At 43.0% G+C, this 21,394-nt stretch overlaps 7 protein-coding genes across 7 annotated transcripts; 6 read left to right on the top strand and 1 right to left on the bottom strand.

Annotated features, from left to right (window-relative positions):
• Window positions 1–33: 33 nt before the first annotated feature.
• LOC131281339 (mitochondrial inner membrane protease subunit 2) lies at window positions 34–868 on the top strand. Its single transcript, XM_058310665.1, has 2 exons — window positions 34–512; window positions 571–868. Exons 1-2 carry the CDS (start codon window positions 167–169, stop codon window positions 837–839), a joined length of 615 nt encoding a protein of 204 aa, XP_058166648.1. The 5' UTR covers window positions 34–166; the 3' UTR covers window positions 840–868.
• A 209-nt stretch (window positions 869–1,077) lies between these two features.
• Window positions 1,078–1,580, top strand: LOC131288063 (DNA-directed RNA polymerase III subunit RPC10). The gene is made up of 2 exons (XM_058317166.1): window positions 1,078–1,272; window positions 1,359–1,580. Exons 1-2 carry the CDS (start codon window positions 1,132–1,134, stop codon window positions 1,542–1,544), a joined length of 327 nt encoding a protein of 108 aa, XP_058173149.1. The 5' UTR covers window positions 1,078–1,131; the 3' UTR covers window positions 1,545–1,580.
• Window positions 1,580–2,384, top strand: LOC131288051 (threonylcarbamoyl-AMP synthase). The gene has a single exon (XM_058317155.1). It carries the CDS (start codon window positions 1,582–1,584, stop codon window positions 2,344–2,346), a length of 765 nt encoding a protein of 254 aa, XP_058173138.1. The 5' UTR covers window positions 1,580–1,581; the 3' UTR covers window positions 2,347–2,384.
• A 584-nt stretch (window positions 2,385–2,968) lies between these two features.
• On the top strand, window positions 2,969–5,532 carry LOC131282368 (protein disulfide-isomerase A3). The gene is made up of 3 exons (XM_058311806.1): window positions 2,969–3,071; window positions 3,186–3,350; window positions 3,612–5,532. Exons 2-3 carry the CDS (start codon window positions 3,205–3,207, stop codon window positions 4,927–4,929), a joined length of 1,464 nt encoding a protein of 487 aa, XP_058167789.1. The 5' UTR covers window positions 2,969–3,071; window positions 3,186–3,204; the 3' UTR covers window positions 4,930–5,532.
• Window positions 5,533–5,853: 321 nt separating this feature from the next.
• Window positions 5,854–7,569, bottom strand: LOC131290207 (protein Aatf). Its single transcript, XM_058319483.1, has 2 exons — window positions 6,099–7,569; window positions 5,854–6,033 (listed from the first exon to the last, which is right to left on the bottom strand). Exons 1-2 carry the CDS (start codon window positions 7,499–7,501, stop codon window positions 5,904–5,906), a joined length of 1,533 nt encoding a protein of 510 aa, XP_058175466.1. The 5' UTR covers window positions 7,502–7,569; the 3' UTR covers window positions 5,854–5,903.
• Window positions 7,570–7,968: 399 nt separating this feature from the next.
• Window positions 7,969–11,624, top strand: LOC131294741 (DIS3-like exonuclease 2). The gene is made up of 2 exons (XM_058322785.1): window positions 7,969–11,268; window positions 11,349–11,624. The coding sequence occupies exons 1-2, from the start codon at window positions 7,969–7,971 to the stop codon at window positions 11,622–11,624; spliced, it is 3,576 nt and encodes a 1,191-aa protein (XP_058178768.1).
• Window positions 11,625–18,370: 6,746 nt separating this feature from the next.
• LOC131292011 (DIS3-like exonuclease 2) lies at window positions 18,371–20,660 on the top strand. The gene is made up of 2 exons (XM_058320766.1): window positions 18,371–20,154; window positions 20,231–20,660. The coding sequence occupies exons 1-2, from the start codon at window positions 18,469–18,471 to the stop codon at window positions 20,633–20,635; spliced, it is 2,091 nt and encodes a 696-aa protein (XP_058176749.1). The 5' UTR covers window positions 18,371–18,468; the 3' UTR covers window positions 20,636–20,660.
• Window positions 20,661–21,394: the final 734 nt, after the last annotated feature.

Here is a 21,394-nt window from a genome sequence, read left to right as displayed (position 1 = left end):
CTGCATTAAACGTCAGTCAGTTTTGAGAACGGTATCAAAACACCGAATCGCGAAAATCCTGTTTGGTTTGCAACAAAATCCACTTGAAAGTATCTTAAATTGGTTTGTGGAGGAAAATGTTCTTCACTCTAGTGCTCGTCTAAGTATCTCCGGTAAAGAATTCGCCATGCGATTTCCAACGTTCCTCAAATCGATGCTGCTTGGAGTCCCCGTTGGAGTTACGCTGCTCGACTGCATCGGCTATGTGGCCCGTGTCGAAGGTGTTTCCATGCAACCTGCGCTCAATCCGGATGCTGCTGTAACAGACTACGTATTCCTTTCGCGCTGGGCAGTGCGAAATATGGATGTGCAAAGAGGAGATATTATTTCGCTGATTTCTCCAAAGGATCCGAGTCAAAAAATCATCAAGCGTATTGTTGCTCTCCAGGGGGATGTAATCTCCACTCTAGGATATAAGGTTCAGTACGTGAAGGTGCCAGAAGGACATTGTTGGATTGAAGGCGATCACACAGGTAGTACGAAATGCCCAGAAATGTTTAAGCTGAATGCTAACACATTAATATTTTGTAGGCAACTCCTTAGATAGCAACACTTTCGGTCCAGTTTCGTTGGGGCTAATCACGGCGCGAGCGACCCAAATCGTGTGGCCACCATCACGCTGGCAGCAACTACCCTCTACTGTACCAAAAACAAGAACTCCAATCTCTTTCGGAAAGCGCGCGGCGACTGGAAGTAATGGATCACATGGAGTCAGCAATCACACGGCAACTAGCAGCCCTGGCAGCATTACAACCCCCGTAGTTAATTCCGTCGAGGAAATGCACGAACTCAATCACTAGAGAATTCAATAAAACAAATTACTTTTAGTAATAGCTATATAGTCTCGACTAAGGAATCAAAGGTAGAAAGGAGAAATATTACATACTTATGCCGAATGTTTTATTGTCAACGGTTTATTTGAATCCATCGCAGGTTTCGGTATTTCATGTTTCGCCATTCACCGACTCGTATGTCACATCAGGTGTTTTGTTTATTGTTTTGATTCGTGAAACACATGTTGTCTCGCGCGGTCTGCTATCTAGTAAACGTGTGCATTTTTGCTGCGATTTTTCAATGAAGTTATAAGAGAAAATGTTAATGTTCTGTCCTACCTGTGGCAATTTGTTGCTTGTGGAGGAAAGTACAGATTCTCTACGGTTCTCATGCAACACGTGCCCTTACATTTGCAAGATTAAGCGTAAGATTTCAAGTCGCATCTATCCAAAGTTAAAGGTAGGTTAATCAGTCCTGCATATCCGGCTTCGATAAGATAGGAACTCTTACTCATACGATAAGATTGGTGTTGTTGATTTTTACAGGAGGTGGACCATGTTATGGGAGGATCGGCCGCTTGGGAAAACGTAGATTCGACCGACGCAGTGTGTCCCGCTTGTGCTCATCATCGCGCGTATTTCATGCAAATGCAAACACGGTCTGCGGACGAACCAATGACTACTTTTTATAAATGCTGTAATCAAACGTGTGGACACAACTGGCGTGACTAAAAGGCATCATGCAAGGATAATTATTCAACGTTAAATTATGAATAAGCCTGTGGATTGCGTCAGATCGATCATCAGTTACACAGGAGTGAGGCAGTGGACCGTAAAGCGGTCTAAGAGAGACTTTACAATGAACCGCTTATCAAGGCTTCATCATGAAAAAGTAATATCAGTTCATGATGGTAATGCAGTGCGACACGCTGCTGCATTGTTAAAATCCGGCAACGTTATAGCCCTTCCGACGGATACCGTTTATGGATTAGCATGTAGTGCAAACAACCCAGAAGCAATACAAAAGCTTTACGACATCAAAGGGCGGCATGAGCTAAAACCCGTCGCTATATGTGTACCAGAAGTCGATGATTTACGTCGCTGGGGTGAGGCAAATCATCTCTGTAGTGAACTGTTACAAGAACTTTTGCCGGGCGCGGTTACCATCGTGGTAAGAAGGTCCAACAATTTAAATAATCCATACCTTAATCCAGGCACTTCTAAGATTGGGATTAGAATACCGGATTTTAAGTTCATCCGTGATGTTTCGCGGCACTTCCCCCTCCCGATAGCGTTAACAAGTGCCAACAAGAGCGCCAGCCAGAGTACTCTGAATGTGAATGAGTTTAAATGCCTCTGGCCTAGCCTTGCCGCGGTGTTTGATGGGGGCCAACTTGGACTTTCAGAACAGCAAAGAGCGGCATCTACCGTTATCGATCTATCAGACGAAGGATCGTACAGTATCATAAGATCCGGCGTGGCAGTAAAGCACACTACAAGTACTGTTGAAAAATATGGGTTCTTTCCCAAATAGTTGCAGAAGCAATAAAGTAAATAAAAAGATAGATTGTAAGCACGAAATGTCCACCGTTTAACTGTTCAGTTCAGGGTTGCAGTTATGTGATGCAATCGAATCGTAGATAATAATGAGAACAATGTGTATTTATTCATGCCAATGACTATCGTGAACGACGAGAGTAACAAAAGCAGATCGCTTCAGTTTATGTATACACCACTTTAATAAGCTTCATGAATCAGTTAAACTTTTAATAACATTAGCGGTTCAACGAATTAAAGAAAGGACATTTTAAATTTATTCCAAACTTTTGTATTTAGAAACTAATTTCAAGATAGTAGCAAGCTATCATTCTAGCTGTCATTTGCTGACACGTCAGTGTTTGGATTGCGCGGACCAATCAGCGATCGACAACGAAAAAGAGGATAATTTTTCAAATGCATCTTTCTTTGCCGGTTAAGAAACTAAAATAAATACTTTTCTAAACAGTTTCTAGTACTGCCTATAATGCAAAATGATTGTTTATGATCAAATCAGACCAGAGAAACAATGCCAGAATATAGCGATAAGCTTTATTTATAATGGTTTAATTTCTTCCTCGAAGTGGCAGTGTCGCCATCTGCTGAGCAAGATTGGAAAGAAAAGTCTAGTGCCAGTCACCATCTTTCCATCATTCATTGCTCTGAGTTGCAAGAAATCGGAAGTGTTCTGCCGTTCCGAAGAAAGGAGTTTCATTCTGTGCTGTAAGTGGCCACGTTATTTGAGATTATGATACACAGTAGATTCTAGTTCTGGGGGAAGAAATAAAAACTGGTGGTTTCATTGACTATTTGTCCATTTCGTGTTGCCTTTCCCAGAGAGCTCAGGGACGCAAAAATGAATAGCCGGTTGCTGATAGGTTTGTGTGCCATGATGGCAGTGGCACTTGCCGGCGAAGCCGACGTTCTGGAATTAACTGATAGTGATTTCTCGACGCGTGTTGCTGAAACGGAAACTACGCTGGTCATGTTTTACGCTCCATGGTATGTACTGGTTGAAATTTTCATTCGATATCCGTAGCAACGTAGTCAAACACGCAATGGTGGTTAAAAGGAAAATTCAGGTGACTCCTTATTTTTTTCCTAGCCTGTTTGGCACGTCCGATAGGCAAGTTTGACAAACGAAGTCAATAACCTTTCGGCTTGAGCACCGTCAGCAGTGTTCCGTTAGATTGAAAAAAGCTAAATCAGGGAATATTACAACAAAAATTGTGTTTTTTTTCTCCCCTCTTTTACTTCTCAAAGGTGTGGACACTGCAAAAAATTGAAACCCGAGTACGCAAAAGCCGCCGAGCTGCTACGTGGCGATGATCCGCCGATTGCCCTGGCCAAGGTCGACTGTACCGAGGGTGGCAAGGACACTTGTAACAAGTTCAGCGTCAGTGGCTACCCCACGCTGAAGGTGTTCAAGAACGGCGAAGTGTCGCAGGAGTATAACGGTCCTCGAGAGGCGAATGGCATCGCTAAGTACATGAAATCGATCGTCGGTCCAGCATCGAAGGATCTGCTGACGCTGGATGCATTCGAGGCATTCCTGAAGGTTCAGGAAACTTCCGTCGTCGGTTTCTTCGAGAAGGAGTCGGATCTGAAGGGAGTGTTCCTGAAGTACGCCGACAGTCAACGCGAACGCCTTCGTTTCGGTCACAGCAGTGCCGCACCAGTGCTGGAGAAGCAAGGTGAAACCGATGCGGTGTACCTATTCCGGGCCCGCCAGCTGGCGAACAAATTCGAGCCGGAATTTGTTAAGTTCGAGGGAACCACCAAGCAGGAGCTGGCTGACTTTGTAAAGGCAAACTTCCACGGATTGGCTGGAGTGCGTTCGCGCGACACCACTAGCGACTTCAAGAATCCTCTCGTGGTTGTATACTACGCCGTGGATTACGTGAAGAACCCGAAGGGCACAAACTACTGGCGCAACCGGGTATTGAAGGTGGCCAAGGAATTTGTGGGACGCGTCAATTTTGCCGTAAGTGCCAAGGACGATTTCCAACACGAGCTGAATGAGTACGGATACGACTACACCGGTGACAAGCCCTTGGTTCTGGCCCGCGACGCCAAGAACCAGAAGTTTATCATGAAGGATGAATTTTCCGTCGAGAACCTGCAGGCATTCGCGACCGAGCTGGAGGAAGGATCTCTGGAGCCGTACGTCAAGTCGGAGCCGGTGCCGGAGAGCAACGACGGTCCGGTAAAGGTGGCCGTGGCGAAGAACTTTGAAGACGTTGTCACGAACAACGGCGTAGATACGCTGGTCGAATTCTATGCTCCGTGGTGCGGACACTGTAAGAAGCTTACCCCGACGCTGGAAGAGCTTGGCACTAAGCTGAAGGATGAGGCCGTTTCGATTGTCAAGATGGACGCTACGGCAAACGATGTACCTCCACAATTCGAGGTGCGTGGCTTCCCGACCCTGTACTGGCTGGCGAAGGATGCCAAGAGCACCCCCGAACGCTACGAGGGTGGTCGCGAAGTGGACGACTTCGTTAAGTACATCGCCAAGCATGCGTCGAGCGAGCTGAAGGGCTTCGATCGATCGGGCAATGCTAAGAAGACCGAACTGTAATCTCTTCCTTCTTTGACTAGCTTCGTTCACGATCAACTTTAACCATCAGTTGCTTAAGGTATTCCACACATTTTCCATTCCTTTTCCTTGAAGCATTGAAATGTTATGGTTCGCACCGTGACTTACTTCGTGGCTGCAATTTTCATTCAGATCTGTCCAACAAAATATTCATATTTTCGGATGTTTTATAAAAAATCAAGCAGAAAGTGATTTCATCCGTCCGAGAAGTTTGTTCACGCGAGACAAGAACCAGCAAAGCCTTCTCATTCAAATACTTGCACCATCGAATACTAAAGCTAAGGATATGTAAGAACGCAGTACTACGAACCGAACAAACGATAATGAATGCTTGTATGCGAATGCAGGAAGGCCGGCTGCATCATTCATCGAGCAGCAGAATCTAATGTGGTTTAATACATTTTCGTATATTGCTACCGTGTGGCAAATTTCCTGCTTCGCGTGACACAAGCTTTTCGGAAACGAGCGATAGTTTCTGTGAGACGCTTTAAGACTAGAACAAAAAGGAATACCTAATCGATAGTTTTTTTGTCGACGTTATTTTTTGTAATTCCATTCTATTTTTCAAAACAATGTGGATTGTGAGAGCATTTTTTAAAATAAATGAATAAAAATGATCTAATATAATTAACTTAAATGCGTATTATTCCTTACGATGGCTAACGTATATCCGAAAGAACATCGAGTTAATTGCTTACATCTGTAAGCAAGTGTATATTAAATGTGATAAACTTTAAAAGAAAAGTTTCAAATGTCTCAACAGCGACAGTTTGCTTACATTCCAAATCATGCGACTGGACAACAAACCTATAACCAAATAACTACTTTAGTTATTCTGCCATTATTTCAATTTCTTATTTCTTTTCATTTAAAGGTGAATAATAAAACAATGGATAATACTTCAGAGTATCCGCTTTATGTATATTTTTTCTGAGAAAGAAACTCGTTCCTGCCAATTATTGATGTTCAGAGGCCAAAGGCATACGGCCAAAGAGAGATCCAAAGAGCTCATCCTTTGCGCCATCCGTCCAATCGTAATCCTGAACTGGTGCCATAAAATTAACCAGCTTATTATGTACAACATAGCTGAAATTATTCAACGAGTGTATGTTAGTCTTAGTTGCTGAAACAAACAAGGAGTGAAAACTTACCGAATCTTACGACCCTTCGACGCACGGGTATCCACCGATTTCTTCATTTTGTTACGCATCTTTTGCAGCTCGGCCAACTTGTTGGCCATCTCCTGAGGACTATCGGTAGTGTTGGTCTTATACTCGATCAGTTCCCGAAGCAGCTGATGGTAGAAGTCCGAATCATCATAGATTTCCGCATCGTAGATTGCTTGCGGGCCCTGGTCCGGAGTGTCACGAGGTTCCTCTTCAGGATGTGAAATTTTCGCTTGCGATTCATCAGCTCGGCCAAACAACGTGTATCCACCACGATATAGTTGCGTTTTTCGAACCAGTTCGTCGCGGTTTATTAGACTCTCTTCGATTTTTTTCAACACCGATAGCGTTTGTTTCTGGTTTCGTACGCTAGAAGCAACTTTTGTGCGATCGTGCCATTTCATGAGCACACTATTTCGGTAATCCACCATGTCATTGGTCCTTCCGCTCAACGACTGCTCGTACTCGTCCAGGGCAATCCGTTTTGATTTTGACGCCCTTTTCTCGGATCCTTTCCTTTTCGACCCACTCTTAAGAAGCTGTTTTGTTTCCGAAAAGCGATCGAGCAGAGTTTCCTGCAGCTCGAGGAACCGATCCATCGCTTGGGCAACGGTTTCGGTGACTTGCTCAACCTTGTCCCGAAACTCTTCGCTTTCGGCGCGTAGCTTTTCACACACATCCGCCGGTGGCAGACTGTTGGCCGTTATCAAGCAGGGCTGCAACTTGATGCGCATTTCCAACATTCGTTCCCACAGCTTCAGCTGATTCTGTACGGCCAGACCTTTGCTTACCGTTTCCTCACGATTTTCTTCCCTAATTAACGTAATCTGATCGCTTTTGGATTGGTTTTTACTTTTTTCTAAGTATTCGGTAAATGATCCATCCTGATCGTCTTCCGATTCATCATCATCCCCCAAGGATTCAACTGCACTCTCGTCCTCTGATGCTTCGCTATCTGCATCATTGTGATGCGATGGTTTCAAAAATAAGATAGATTTGGTTCTAGGAGCATCGCTTAAACTTTCATCACCGTCATCATCCTCTTCGCCACCATCATCTTCTGCATCATCGTCGAATTGCTCTGCATCATTCTCACTTTCATCGTGATCAATAGTATCCGCATCAGTTTCGCTTTCCTCGCCATCAAGCACTTCTTTTCTGGAGGAAACTGTTCCTTTGTATTTCCGATCGAAATCTTCGAGGAACTTTATGTTACGCTTCCGGAATTCACTCAATGCTGCATTTCTGAACGTCTCGTCTGGTACTTCATCGAACTCACTGAATTTCGGTGCCGTATCGTCCCCGGATTCTTCCGACTGATCCTTCGTCTTGTCCGGTTCGAAGAGCTTGTTTATCTTGTCTGATAATGTAGCCGGCTTTTTCTTCATCGTGTTTGAATTAGTGCCTAAAAATATAGTTTATTATTTGTACGATGTAGGCAGAAACGTGCACTTTGTTGTTTTTTGAGGTTTTTGACAGAACAGGCTAACGAATGTCCAGGACTACATTTAGCAACCTTGGGCCAAACTGCTAAATTTGGTAAGCGTGATAAAATAATGTTCTCGGTTAAATAATGGAGATAGTCTTTTTATTAAGCCAGCCAGCCAGTCAGGAACATTTTGTTTTTCATTTCTGTAATAAATTTGCAGAAAAAGTAGTTGGCATAGAAATACCACAGTAGACCAGCGCAAAGCTGAGTACCGATAAACCTTGTTTATGTTTACTTTTATTTTTGACCAGGTTTTTGTTTAATTTTGACACATTCCGAAAACAAAGAAAACAAGTGTGGACCGAAACGAAGCTGCTAACATTAGTTCATATTGTGTAAAGATTGCAAGCAAATTGCTGAGATATCATGTCTGACGCGGATTTCCTACGTGAATTAAGAGACGACATCGCTGACTCCACTCGCAAGATGATGGAAGAAGCACCCGCAGCAGGTGGTAAAGCAAAGGTGAAAAAGGTGGAAAAGGAACCCGCTAAAGGTACTGACCAGGGCAAAAGCTCCACATCAGCCCCACAGAGTAAGGCAGAAGGAGATGATACCGTGGCGAAAGTGGCAATGGAATTGGTCCAGCTGAGTATCGAAACCAAACTGGAGCAGAAGCTCGACATGGATGTTGCCCAGCTGGATGTTCGTAAGATGAATTCGGACGAGCCTCCGCCCGGCATACCGGAGGTAATGGTCGGACCAGAAGTAAAGAAAAGCAAGAAGGAAGCAAAACAGAAGAGTAAGAAGATTAAAGACGTTAAGCAGAAGGAGCTGAAGAAAAAAGAAAAGAAAATGAAAGAAATGCACAAGAAAGCGATGGAGAAAAAGGAGAAACGAGAGACCGGCAGCTCTGATGAAAATTCGGAAGATTCGTTCGATGAAAAGGTGGGAGTTCAGCTTAACATGAATCAACAACAATTGGTAAAACTAAAGATCCAGATCCAGAAAATCGAAGAACAGATCCATGTCATCAAAGAAGATTACCATCATCGAGAGGCAAAGCCGGTAGTGAATCGCAAGGAAGTGCCCACTGCCTCCATGGACACGTCGAAAAAGGTAGACAAATCTACGATCAAGGAGAAGAAACCGAAGAAGATTCGATCAGAATCGGAATCTAGCAGACAAGATACGAAAAGTAAACCGAAGAAGCACGAAAAGGTTGCCAAAGGTGCTCCTAAACGCAACGAACAACAAGATACCGATGGGGAAGCGTCTTCAGAGGAAAAGCTTTTGCTATTGTTATTTACGCTCAGCTCTTCCCAGCGTAGAAAGTACATTGAGAAGCGCGGAATTGAGCTCGGACTGCTTAACCCGCACCCGTTCAAACGACATGTGGTTTTGGTAAATGATGGTTTTCAACATCTATCGCAAAGTCTCTTCTCGAAGGCCAAAAACTACATTGCTCCCACGAAAACCATCGAAGAACCACCTGCCAGCAAACCAGTCGAGCAAAAAGCGAAATTCAAGCTCCAATACAAACCATTCGAGGAGCAGGTGAACTATCTGCTGAACAATGGCAAACAGGGTGCTGCTGAAAGCGACACTCCGGAGTTGACACTATCGGATGTCCGGGATGAAGCGCAGATGATCGTGCAAGATCGATTGGATGCTTTCGTCCGTCAGTTGGCGGAGAAAAACGTGGGCTACCTGATGGAAGGGTTGATCCGCATAAATGTACGTAACAATACGCAGTCTTTTGTCGATGACACATCCCGCGAGGGAAATGTTTACATCAATTCCATCATACTTCGCCGATGCGCGATGGAGGGTGATCTAGTGAGAGTTTTTGTCATGAACCAACCAGCAAGCCCGGAGAGCCCACAGGCGGCCAATCTGTCCGAGACCGACACAGATTGTCTGGACAGTACCATAGATTCAACAGCAGATGATACAATTGTTGAACAGAAGGAAACATTTTCACAGAACAACGTAGGGTTCGTGGTGAAGATACTCGAGAAACGCAACAAGCGTCAGTGCGTTGGAAAATTTTCACCCTATGGACCGGGGAAAAAGCAATACCGTACGTTTAATCCTCGGGATATGCGCATTCCTCCTGTGCGCATTTTCAAGCAAGATTGGCCCAACGCTCTTATTGAAGCGCAGCCAACATCCGCAATGGAAGGTGGCGATGGAGATGGTAAAAAGGTGCCAGCGTCGACGGATGTGACGGAGGTTCTGTATCAGGCAGAAATCATCGAATGGCACAACGACATACCGATCGGAACGATCCTCAAGTCGATAGGAAAATGTGGTGTACTGGAGGTAGAAAACGAATCCATCCTCGTTGAGTACAATCTCGATGTCACACCGTATGGAGATGATATTTTGGCACAACTGCCTTCTGTACCGTACAGTATTCCGCAGGAGGAAATCGCACGACGCGAGGATCTCCGTGGTGAATGTATTTTCACGATTGATCCTGCCACGGCTCGCGACTTGGATGATGCACTAAGCTGTAAAGTTCTGCCCAACGGCAACTTCCAGGTGGGAGTCCATATATCCGACGTTACGTACTTTTTGCGCGAACAGTCTGAGCTGGATGAGCTTGTAAAACAGCGTGCCACATCGATTTATATGGTCGATGCGGTGTATCATATGCTTCCAAAGCAGCTGTGTAACACTTGCTCACTTTTGCCAGGGCAGGATAAGCTGGCATTTTCCGTTTTCTGGGAAATGCAACCTGATGGAACGGTGCTCAGTACGCGCTTTACCCGTAGTGTTATCAATTCCTGTGCGCAGCTGTCCTATGAACATGCGCAAATGATGCTTGATAACCCGAAAGGAGATGGCTTGGTGGAAGATCTATTTCCGGAAATTATGCATGGTCACACCGTACAATCGTTGGGCATTATCGTGAACCAGCTGCAATCGATCGCAGTCAAGCTACGCCAGCGTCGATTGGACGACGGATGTTTGAAGATCAACCAGCCGAAGCTCACATTCCGCCTCGACCCCGCAACAGGGCGTCCGATCGATTACGGCGTGTATAAACTTCGGGCGAGTAATGAAATGATCGAGGATTTTATGCTTCTCGCCAACACTTCCGTTGCTCAAGCTATTCATGCTGCGTTCCCCTCGATATCACTGCTCCGCAACCACAAACCACCGGCGGAGAATATGATGAAAAATTTGGTACGAACACTGGCGAGCTTTGGGTACACGTTTTCCTACGCCACCTCAAAGGCGATCCGCGAATCGATGGATGCGATCGTTAACGGTGCCGAACACCCGGATGCGGCATGCAGCGTGCTTAATGTGTTACTCTCGAAACCGATGACGAGGGCGTTGTATTACTGCTCGGCGTTTGGCAGTGGGCCGGACCAGTTCAAACATTATGCACTAGCCATTCCGATGTACACGCACTTTACCAGCCCCATCCGACGGTACGCCGACTGCTTGGTGCATCGTGTTCTTGCGGCCTCGCTGGGCATCGATGACGAACCGAAGCGGACACCGGACGAGTTGCAGAAACTGGCTACAATTTGCAACGAAAAGAAATACAATGCGAAATTGGCCGGTGATGCTAGTTCCATGCTGTACTATCGCCACTGGTTGGAATCGGTCAAACAACACGAAACGATTGCAGCCGTGTTGGGATACGGTGCTCATCATATAGAACTAGTTCTGATCCACTCGGGCATAGTTTTGAAGGCATCGCTGAAGGTAATGTATATCTTTGAATAATTTGTTTGACACCGTTTTCTTCATTCACCAATGTTGGTTTATTGTGTTTCTACTTACAGAAAATATCTGCAGTGGCATCCGTGGTTTTCAAGCCAATTGATCCTGTTGGCAGTCTTCAGTTGATTCCAAACGATAGTTCCATTGAACCAGTTAAACTGACAATCTTCTCTAAGGTCCGCGTCACCATAAAGCTGGTTCACGGTGCCATTGCTATATGTTCGATGCTTCCCATGGCTGCCGAAGTACATCCGACGGACAAGGAAGAATCAAATCCGCCTGCCAGTCAGAAAGATTTCGACAAAAACGTCGAAATGAAGTCAGCCCGTGTATATTAATTACATCAACTATTTTCTTAAATGTGCAAGTGTGACATCACAGCGTAACACAAGCGCATATCATGTTAGAAAAGTTGTTCAAAGTTTTATTTTCTTGGTAACTCGACTTGAAAATTGTCCTGCCCAATTGAAAATGTTTATGGCACACGAGGAGCAGCTAGAGGAATTGTATAAATGCTCGTGCACGTTCGTTGAAAGTAAATTGTTTATGTAATAAAACTGGGTTGCGAAATGCTTTAGGACAAATGTTAACATGCGCTGATACACGAGGTAGACGGTTAGCGGGAAAAGACTCAGCTCAAATTTACGTATTCCTTCCAGTTAGCACCATACATCTCTTTGCTTGGAATTCTTGCCCCAGATTGAATTTTTGCTTACAATAAATGAACATTGGACAATGATAAAGAAATTATATTTTTTTTAAGTATTGTCTTTAATAAAAAAAAGCGATGAAAACAAATCAATTTTTACTATTGAATCCAATCTTTTTTAAACACAAACCGTTTAAGCCATATGGCATACATATGTTTACCACAGATGACAGCGCGCCTTTCATACGTCAAACATTCATTGTCAATCGTTACGACCTCCAAAGGAGGTTTTGTTTATTGTCTGACTCATTCTGAGCAGGCAACAGCGTATTTAATCTTATCGTCGGTATTATTCAAAAGGATTAAAGCCAGTTTCTGACCACAGTTTTGTCCAAAGCATATTTAATATTGAAAGCAAGTGACGTGCACCTCAATTTACCAGCGCAGTTCACCGAAGGTATTCGTTTTAAATCGTTAAAGTTTGTTTTGTCCATTGTGTATGTAAATGCTTGTGATGCAGTAATGGAGAAGAAGACAGTAAACAAAAAACAAACCAAAGGAAATGAAGCCTGCCAGAGCAAAAGTAAGAAGCGTAAAATTACACAAACGAATTCGTATTCCAAGCTGGGAGCAACAAGTGCGAACGGGGCGAGATCTAATGGACAAGTGCATATCGATACCGGACTAGACGATTTCGTGATGCTGAACATGATGTTGGATACGTTACAGAGGTTGAACTCCACAAGTCGAGACAAAGCGAACAAAGTCCAGATTACCCAAAAGAATGCTACAAAAAACAAGCCACAGAAGCAGCAAAAACCCACTTCTGGTTCAAGTGTGGTTAAACAGAAAGGACCGATGAAACCGTCAACATATCCGATAACTGATGTCACAGCGATCAGCATGGTTTCCACGAGTAAAAACGCAAAGATTGAAGAAACGACAATTCAGTTAGCTACAGTTAACACAGCAGTAACCACGCAAAAACAGCAGAATGAACCAAGACCGTGCTCGAGTGTAGCAGCTAAATCAAAAGCACCGTCGAAATCGGCAGCATATCCGAGTAGGGTGTACACGAACAAAAATGAAAACGGTCGTCGGAAGACTCCCACCAATAATGGAGATCAGTCAAAGATCCCAAATGAAACGAAGAACTGCAACCCATCAGGTAACAGCATAAAAACAAAGCGTAAAAAGCAGAATGAACCCGACCCTGGTAAAAGTGTTGGTAAAACAATAGGACCAATGAAACCACCCAAAGATGATATTTCGATACCGAAATCCACAAACAAACATGAAAATAGTCATCGAACGACACCTGCTAATCCAATTCCTTCGACATCGCATTTAGAATCAATTGAACATAATAAATGCAATAGTAAGCAAAAGGTGCCGCATTCCAAGCTAACAAGAGTTAGCGCCTACAAACAAAAGCAAAACATGCTGAATAAACCTGGTACAGGTTTAAAAAAAATAAAGGGGCGAAAGGAAACGGTGGCTCATCCCAAGCATGATGCTATGAAGCTGAGTAAGACGCCTACGAATAAAAATGAAAACAATCATAATAAGACACCTACCAATGCAGATCAGTCAAAAATGCATTTAGAATCGATTGAAAAAATAGAGGGCAAGGCTAATCAAATGTTACCGCTTCCCAAGCTAGTAACAGTAAACGCTACAAAAAAGTTGAATGAGTTCGAGGCTGATACAAGTTTATATAAACCCAAACCGCAACTGGAATCGGCAGCGAGTGCGATGGGCGACGTAATGATGTTGGTCGAAAAAACGGATTTCGAACCATTTGATACGTCGAACAAGGTAGAGCAGATCGAAATAGCACAGCCGAGCAAAAGTTTTATGTTGGAAGAGAACAGCCCCATCTACTCAAAAGCCTTAGAACCCATACAAGATAAGCAAGAAAACACTCCTATTGGCAATGGTTTTGAGCAACAGGTGACCTATCTGCTAAATACTGGCAAAAGACCTACAAGATACCTGCGAAAAAAGAAACAATACATCCCAGAGTTGACGTTAACGGGAATCAGGGATGAAAGACAGGCTATCATGCAAGATCGATTGGAGTCTTTTGTGGATCAGCTCGTGCAGAAAAATGTTGGGTTTTTGGCAGAAGGACGTTTAATAATAAATGTACACCACAATATGCATTCCTTCGTCTATTTCGTTCGAAGAAAAAAACGCGTCTGTTTGTGTAATATTACTTTGCGCCAGTGTGCTTTGCACGGCGATCTGGTAAAGGTATTTGTAATGAATAAACCAGAAGTTAACCCTGCAGACACTAATGCCGTTGAAAACTATTTTGGATTCGTTGTGGCGATCATCGAAAAACGTCACGATCGTACGTGCATTGGACCTTTGCTTAATCAGGAGAATCAATCCTATTACACGCTGGTTCCTCAAGATTTAACTATTCCATCGGTGCGTATTTACAAGCCATTATTAACGAAGCAACTGATTGATAACGCCAGGTCGGAAGAAAACGGAAATGGAGAACATTCAAAGGAAGTAAGCTCAATGAACACAACAGTTCTTTATCAGACAAAAATAATTGAGTGGGACGGCGAGATACCGATCGGGTCAAACCTGGACTTGGTTGATAACACAATCAACCAAAAGAAGTATATTAACGATAATAAAATTGCAACATTTGAGCAACAGGTGAATTATCTGTTGAACACTGGAAAACGGCCTTGTAAAAATGTCGCACGAAAAAGCACTAAGAAATATGATCCAGAGTTGACGCTGCCTTGTATCAGAGATGAATCACAGAATATCGTGCAATCTAAGCTAGAGTCCTTTGTGGATCAGATGGTGGAGAAAAAGGTTGGTTCTTTGGTGGAACGCTCATTAAGAGTAAATGTGTATAACAACAAGGAATCCTTCGTCGATGGCTCCAGAAGGAAGAAAGAAGGGGTGTGTATAGGCTCTATTCCCTTGCGCCAATACGCGTTGCATGGTGACCTGGTAAAAGTATTTGTAATGAATACACCAAAACTCGATGATCCCAAAGATTCAGTAAGACGAAAAACTAGAACCGAGAGGCGTGAAAGGAGAGAGCCTCCTAAAGGATTTGTGGTGGCGATTCTCGAAAAACGCCACAAAAGACAGTGCGTTGGAATGCTTCTTCCACAGCAAGATTCAAACTATCGTATATTAGATCCACTGGATGCGAAAATTCCAAGAGTACGTATTTACAAACAAAATTTACCAACAGATCTAAATAAAATGGGAACAACGGGCGTCGCAACAAAGTTCTGTCTGGCGGAAATCATCGAATGGCAGGGCGATATACCAATTGGAGCAAATCTCAAATTTCTTGATCAAACTAGCTTACTTAAAAATCAAAATGAATACATTTTGATCGAACATCATCTTGATGCATCTCCATACGCAGATCACATTCTGGCGCAACTACCTTCAGCTCTGTACAGCATTCCTCAGGAAGAAATCGATTTAAGGGAAGATCTACGAAGAGAATGTACATTTACAATAGATTCTGCTAGTGCTCGTCACTTGGATGATGCCTTGAGCTGTAAAATGTTGGAAAATGGCAATTGGGAAATTGGTGTTCATATCTCCGACGTTACCTACTTCCTGCGCGAACAATCAGAGCTGGATGAAGTGGCTAAGCTTAGAGCAACGTCAATTTATATGGTTGATACTGTATACCGCATGCTTCCGGAGCAGTTATGTGATGTATGTTCACTTCTCCCTGGCCAAGAGAAGTTGACATTTTCTGTGTTCTTCGAAATACTCCGGGATGGGACGGTAGTCAATACGCGCTTTGCTCGAAGTGTGATCAACTCATGTGCAAAGCTCTCCTACGAAAACGCACAAAAAATGATCAACAGCACAAAGGGAGAGGGTTCCAGTGAGGATGTAGTTCAGCAAATTTTCCATGGATATACGATTCAATCGTTGAGTTTGATCCTATGCCAACTGCATTCAATCGCTGTAAAACTCCGCCAACGACGCATCGAAGAAGGTTTTCTAGAGCTTGATCAATCGAGGCTTGCATTCTGGTTCGACACTGCCACTGGGTGTCCAATCGAGTATGACCAGCACAAAGATACAACGTTCGATGTATTAATGGTCCTTGCCAATACTTCAGCTGCTCAGGCAATTGAAGGTGCTTTATCGTCGAGTGCGCTAATCCGTTGTCCTCAACCACCGTCTGAGAAGATGATTGAAGATTTTGTGAAAACAATGGCAGATCATGGGTATACGATTTCATTCGCCAGCTCGCGAACGGTTCGCGAATCTATGGCTTCGATCATCGCTGCAGCAGAACATCCGGATGTCGCGAAGATTGTGCTGAATAAACTGCTTGGACGGTTTAAAAATCATCGGGCGCCAACCTTGGTCTACACAAACTTTACCAGTCCCATTCGTCGGTATACCGATTGTATGGTGCATCGCGTTCTTGCTGCTAAGATGGGTTTCGGCGAGAAGTCAAAACGAACACTGGAAGAGTTGGAGGAATTAGCTAAAACCTGCAATATGAAAAGGAACAAAGCCAAGGTAGCGGGTGATGCTAGCTTGATGCTTTGCTATCGTCAATGGTTGAAAACTGTTCAGAAGCATGAAACGATCGCCGGAGTAGTTGGATACGATGCTGAACATATCGAGTTGATTCTACTTGGTACAGGAATAACGCTCAACATAGTGACAAAGGTATGTAAGAGAGGATTTTATTTTATTGCCATTATTGTAAGCATTATATTAACATTATTTATGTTTTTCAAGAAAATTTCGTCTATTGCAAAGGTGGTTTTCAATTCATCCAAACCGATAGACGGTATTCAGTGGATTCCAGCGAATTCTTCCATGCCACCAGTAACTTTGAAAATCTTTTCCAAGGTTCGTGTTATCATCACATTGGTTGGCGATCATATAAGCGTATGTTCCATACTACCCATTGCTACCGAAAATACCTCTACAAGGGAATCATACAAAGATTTTCATAAGCATAAGAAAACAAATTTTATAAATCATAAAATATTGCTTTCTATAGTAGCTGCGATTACTGTTATAAGCTCTCTGGCTGTTGTGAAAAAGCTGTTTAAATTGAAATAATCTGCGGCGTAATTTGAAAACTTGAAACAGTGCCTGCATTAAAAAAAATGTTATAGCGTACGGGAATGGTATTATGTTATGTGCAATGTTAGTGAATAAATTTGCTGAAAATTAAAAAAAAAAGTGAATAAAAATGTTTATTACAGTTGGCTAGTCAAGGGTTTGCTCGCCTACTTATGTCAAAGTTGACAAACGGTCTCATTTTGTTTTATGTTCGGTTAGAGGTGCAAGTTTCAGCAGCGTGCAGTAGTGTTTCGTATCTAGTCTGTGTTTTAATGGAAAACTACCAAAAAGACTACATATCTCAAGTTAGCAATAGTTAACCAACAAAACAGGCAAACATCATAATGAATCCAATACCCAACGAACAAGGAAAATCCCCTATTAACAACAGTTTTGTGCAAGACGTGAACCAACTGTTGTATGCCACTAGATGGCCAGGAAAAAAGCAACGATGTTATCCAACGCTAAAATTAGCTGGAATTAAAGATAAAGCACCTTCTCTTGTCCGAGATCATTTGGAGTCTTTCGTGAAGCAACTCGTGGAGAAAAACGTTGGGTTTGTGGTAGAAGGAGTGTTAAGAATAAATATGCACTCTAATAAGCAATCTTTCCTGTGTTTCCGCGAGCCACGAGTAAAACGCGTTACTATCAAAAATTTTGCTTTACGCCAGTATGCTTTGCAGGGCGATCTAGTAAAAGTATTTGTTATTAATAAACCAGAAGTCAATGCTCCAGATGCTACTGCTATTAAAAATTACCAGGGATTCGTGTTGGCCATTCTCGAAAAACGTCACGATCGTACGTGCATTGGACCTTTGCTTCCTCAGGAGGATCCATCCTATTGCACGCTGGTTCCTCAAGATTTAACTATTCCATCGGTGCGTATTTACAAGCCATTTTTATCGATGCAACTGATTGATAACGACAGCTCAAAACAAAACGGAAATGAACATTCAAAGGAACTAAGCTCAATGAACACACCAGTTCTATATCAAACAAAAATTATCGAGTGGGACGGCGCGATACCGATCGGGTCAAACCTGAAGCCGGTTGGTACGGAAGTCAACCCAAAGAAGTATATTACCAATAATAAAATTGCAACATTTGAGCAACAGGTAAATTATGTGCTGAACACTGGCAAACTGGCCAGAATAATATTTGCACGAAATATCACCAGGACATTTAATCCAGAGTTGACGCTGCCTTGTATCAGAGATGAATCACACAATATCGTGCAATCTAAGCTAGAGTCCTTTGTGGGTCAGATAGTGGAGAAGAAGGTCGGTTATCTGGTGGAACAACCACTGAGAATAAATGCAGATAACAATATGATGGCCTACGTCGATGGTTTGAGCACTAATGAAGAATGCGTGTGTATAAGCTCTATTGTCCTGCGCCAATACGCGTTGCACAGTGACCTGGTGAAAGTGTTTGTAATGAATAAACAAGTTAGCTACACGCCAAAAGCTACATATTCGGCTAAACAAAACGATGGAATCAAAGGATGCTCTCAAGGATTCGTGGTGACGATTCTCGAGAAACGCCATAATCGCCAGTGCATTGGAAAATTTCTTCCACATCAGGAGTCAAACTATCGGGTATTAGTTCCTGTAGATAGGCGAATTCCTCCACTGCATGTTTTCAAGCATAATTTACCAGCAGAACTAAATAAAAAGGGATCAACGAGCGTCGCAACGAATTTCTATCTGGCGGAAATCGTCGAATGGCAGAACGATATACCAATTGGAGCGAATCTGATATCAATTGATAAGTATGATATAGTTAAAAATCAAAACGAACCCATTTCGATCAACAAGAATCAGGATGCAACTCGATACGCAGATCACATTCTGGCGCAACTTCCTACACAACCGTACAGTATTCCTCAGGAAGAAATCGATTTAAGGGAAGATCTACGAAGAGAATGTACATTTACAATAGATTCTGCTAGTGCTCGTCACTTGGATGATGCCTTGAGCTGTAAAATGTTGGAAAATGGCAATTGGGAAATTGGTGTTCATATCTCCGACGTTACCTACTTCCTGCGCGAACAATCAGAGCTGGATGAGTTGGCCAAGCTTAGAGCGACTACAAGTTATATGGCTGATAATGTATATCGAATGATTCCGGAGCAGTTGCGTGATGTATGTTCACTTCTCCCTGGCCAAGAGAAGTTGACATTTTCTGTGTTCTTCGAAATACTCCGGGATGGGACGGTAGTCAATACGCGCTTTGCTCGAAGTGTGATCAACTCATGTGCAAAGCTCTCCTACGAAAATGCACAAATCGTGATCAACAGCGCAAAGGGAGAAGGTTCCAGTGAGGATGTAGTACAGCAAATTTTCCATGGATATACGGTTCAATCGTTGAGTTTGATCCTGTGCCAACTGCATTCCATAGCTGTAAAACTCCGCCAACGACGCATCGAAGAAGGTTTTCTAGAGCTTGATCAATCGAGGCTTACATTCTGGATCGACACTGCCACTGGGTGTCCAATCGAGTATGACCAGCATAAACTTAAAAAGGCATTAGACGTTTTTGTGGCCCTGGCCAATACTTCAGCTGCTCAGGCAATTCAAGGTGCATTATCAGCGAAAACGCTAATACGTTATCCTCAACCGCCGTTTGAGAAGATTGAAGAATTTGTGAAAACAATGGCGGGGCATGGGTATACGATTTCATTCGCTAGCTCGCGAACGGTTCGTGAATCGATGGATGCGATCATCGCTGCAGCAGAACACCCGGATGCCGCGAAGGCTGTGCTGAATAAATTGCTCTTGCAATTCCAAAACTGCTGGATGCCAAACTTGCCATATACAAGCTTTACTCGTCCCTTTCGTCACTATACTGATTGTATGGTGCATCGCGTTCTTGCTGCCGAGTTAGGTTTCGGGGAGGAGTCAAAAAGGACATTGGAAGAATTGCAGGAGATTGGTAAAACGTGTAGCGTAAAAAGATACGGAGCCAAGGTAGCAGGAGATACCAGCTTTATGTTTTGCTATCGTCAATGGTTGAAAACTGTTCAGACGCATGAAACGATGGCCGGAGTGGTTGGATACGATGCTGAACATATCGAGTTGATTCTACTTGGTACTGGAATAACGCTCAACATAGTGACACAGGTATGTAAATGAAGATTTTATTTGTTTTTCATGGCATTATTGTAAGTTTAAATTTGTATTATTTATATTTTCCTAGACAACGTCGTCTATTGCGAAGATAGTTTTCAATTCATACAAACCGATAGACGGTATTCAGTGGATTCCAGCGGATTCTTCCATGCCAGCAGTGACATTGAAAATCTTTTCCAAGATTCATGTAACCATCACTTCGGTTGGAGATCATATAAGCGTATGTTCCATTCTGCCCATTGCTACCGAAACTACCTCCAGTGAAACGTGTGAAGAGAATATTCAAGAAATCACCTGGCGTTCCATACTTCCTATAGCAGTTGAAACTGCTGCATCGCGAAAATCGTACGAAGATTATCAAAAAAAGAAAAAATATTCATTCATGGACCATAAGATGTTCCTTCCTGCAGTATCTTTTATAGGCACTGCTATGGCTATAGGATCTTTAATTTTTTTGAAAAAGAAAATGTAAATTTAAATCATGAGCGCCGTAATTGAATATTCAATAACATATGTTACTGTAACGGCTCCTGCATTTTTTTAAACATGATGTAGCTAACGAGGAGAATGTTTTATTATGTAAGTTGCCAGAGAATAAACTTTTTTCCTTTTCCTTAAAATAATTATTTAAACTATTGACACAAATGAAAGAAATAGAATCATTCAACATGTAAGTAGTTGTGTAGATAGAGAAAGTTTTGAAAAAATGCAACAAAGGTTAACGAATTTTTTAAATCACCTCTGCTTCGATCGATAAGCCAAGACAAACTGACAACAATAAATGGCGAACCCAACCAGTCACTAAAAACGGGTTTGACTTTCCATCAGCCACGCAATACCAATACCAATACCAATCCATTTGATGCGGGATCAGTAGTAAAAAAGTTACAGCAGCGTAAAACGGTGCAACAGCGGGCGACGAAAAGGTACACATTTGGGCGAAGTTCACTCATGAGTTTTTGCTCTCAAACAGTAAAAATTTTCCCGATCTACGCAAAACGTAACCGTACAGCAAAGTTTTTAGTGCATCAGCAAGAAACGAGCTTAAAGAAAAGTGTCGCCCATATTTACATTGTTCCGTAGATGCGTGTGCGTATATGATTCGTCACGATATAGGGCGACGCGTTGTGAAAGTCCCGTGGGGAAGGGAAACGGAAAGAAAGTTAGAAACAGTTAGTCTCATCCGCTGTTGGATGGTCGCTGGCAAATTCGGCATAAAAGTGAGCATTGT

Source organism: Anopheles ziemanni, chromosome 2 (genome assembly GCF_943734765.1).
Source record: "Anopheles ziemanni chromosome 2, idAnoZiCoDA_A2_x.2, whole genome shotgun sequence".
NCBI classification, from domain to species: Eukaryota; Metazoa; Arthropoda; class Insecta; order Diptera; family Culicidae; genus Anopheles; species Anopheles ziemanni.
Note: the sequence above shows the minus strand (reverse complement) of the source record. Positions and strands in the feature narration are given on the sequence as shown.

Coding starts and splice junctions, on each gene's coding strand:
- LOC131288063 (XM_058317166.1), top strand. CDS start 1,132: ATGTTAATGTTCTGTCCTACCTGTGGCAATTTGTTGCTTGTGGAGGAA. Junction 1,273..1,358: donor GCATCTATCCAAAGTTAAAG/GTAGGTTAATCA, acceptor TGATTTTTACAG/GAGGTGGACCATGTTATGGG.
- LOC131294741 (XM_058322785.1), top strand. CDS start 7,969: ATGTCTGACGCGGATTTCCTACGTGAATTAAGAGACGACATCGCTGAC. Junction 11,269..11,348: donor TTTTGAAGGCATCGCTGAAG/GTAATGTATATC, acceptor TTCTACTTACAG/AAAATATCTGCAGTGGCATC.
- LOC131290207 (XM_058319483.1), bottom strand. CDS start 7,501: ATGAAGAAAAAGCCGGCTACATTATCAGACAAGATAAACAAGCTCTTC. Junction 6,034..6,098: donor TCGAAGGGTCGTAAGATTCG/GTAAGTTTTCAC, acceptor GAATAATTTCAG/CTATGTTGTACATAATAAGC.
- LOC131282368 (XM_058311806.1), top strand. CDS start 3,205: ATGAATAGCCGGTTGCTGATAGGTTTGTGTGCCATGATGGCAGTGGCA. Junction 3,351..3,611: donor GTCATGTTTTACGCTCCATG/GTATGTACTGGT, acceptor TACTTCTCAAAG/GTGTGGACACTGCAAAAAAT.
- LOC131292011 (XM_058320766.1), top strand. CDS start 18,469: ATGAATAAACAAGTTAGCTACACGCCAAAAGCTACATATTCGGCTAAA. Junction 20,155..20,230: donor CGCTCAACATAGTGACACAG/GTATGTAAATGA, acceptor ATATTTTCCTAG/ACAACGTCGTCTATTGCGAA.
- LOC131281339 (XM_058310665.1), top strand. CDS start 167: ATGCGATTTCCAACGTTCCTCAAATCGATGCTGCTTGGAGTCCCCGTT. Junction 513..570: donor GATTGAAGGCGATCACACAG/GTAGTACGAAAT, acceptor AATATTTTGTAG/GCAACTCCTTAGATAGCAAC.
- LOC131288051 (XM_058317155.1), top strand. CDS start 1,582: ATGAATAAGCCTGTGGATTGCGTCAGATCGATCATCAGTTACACAGGA.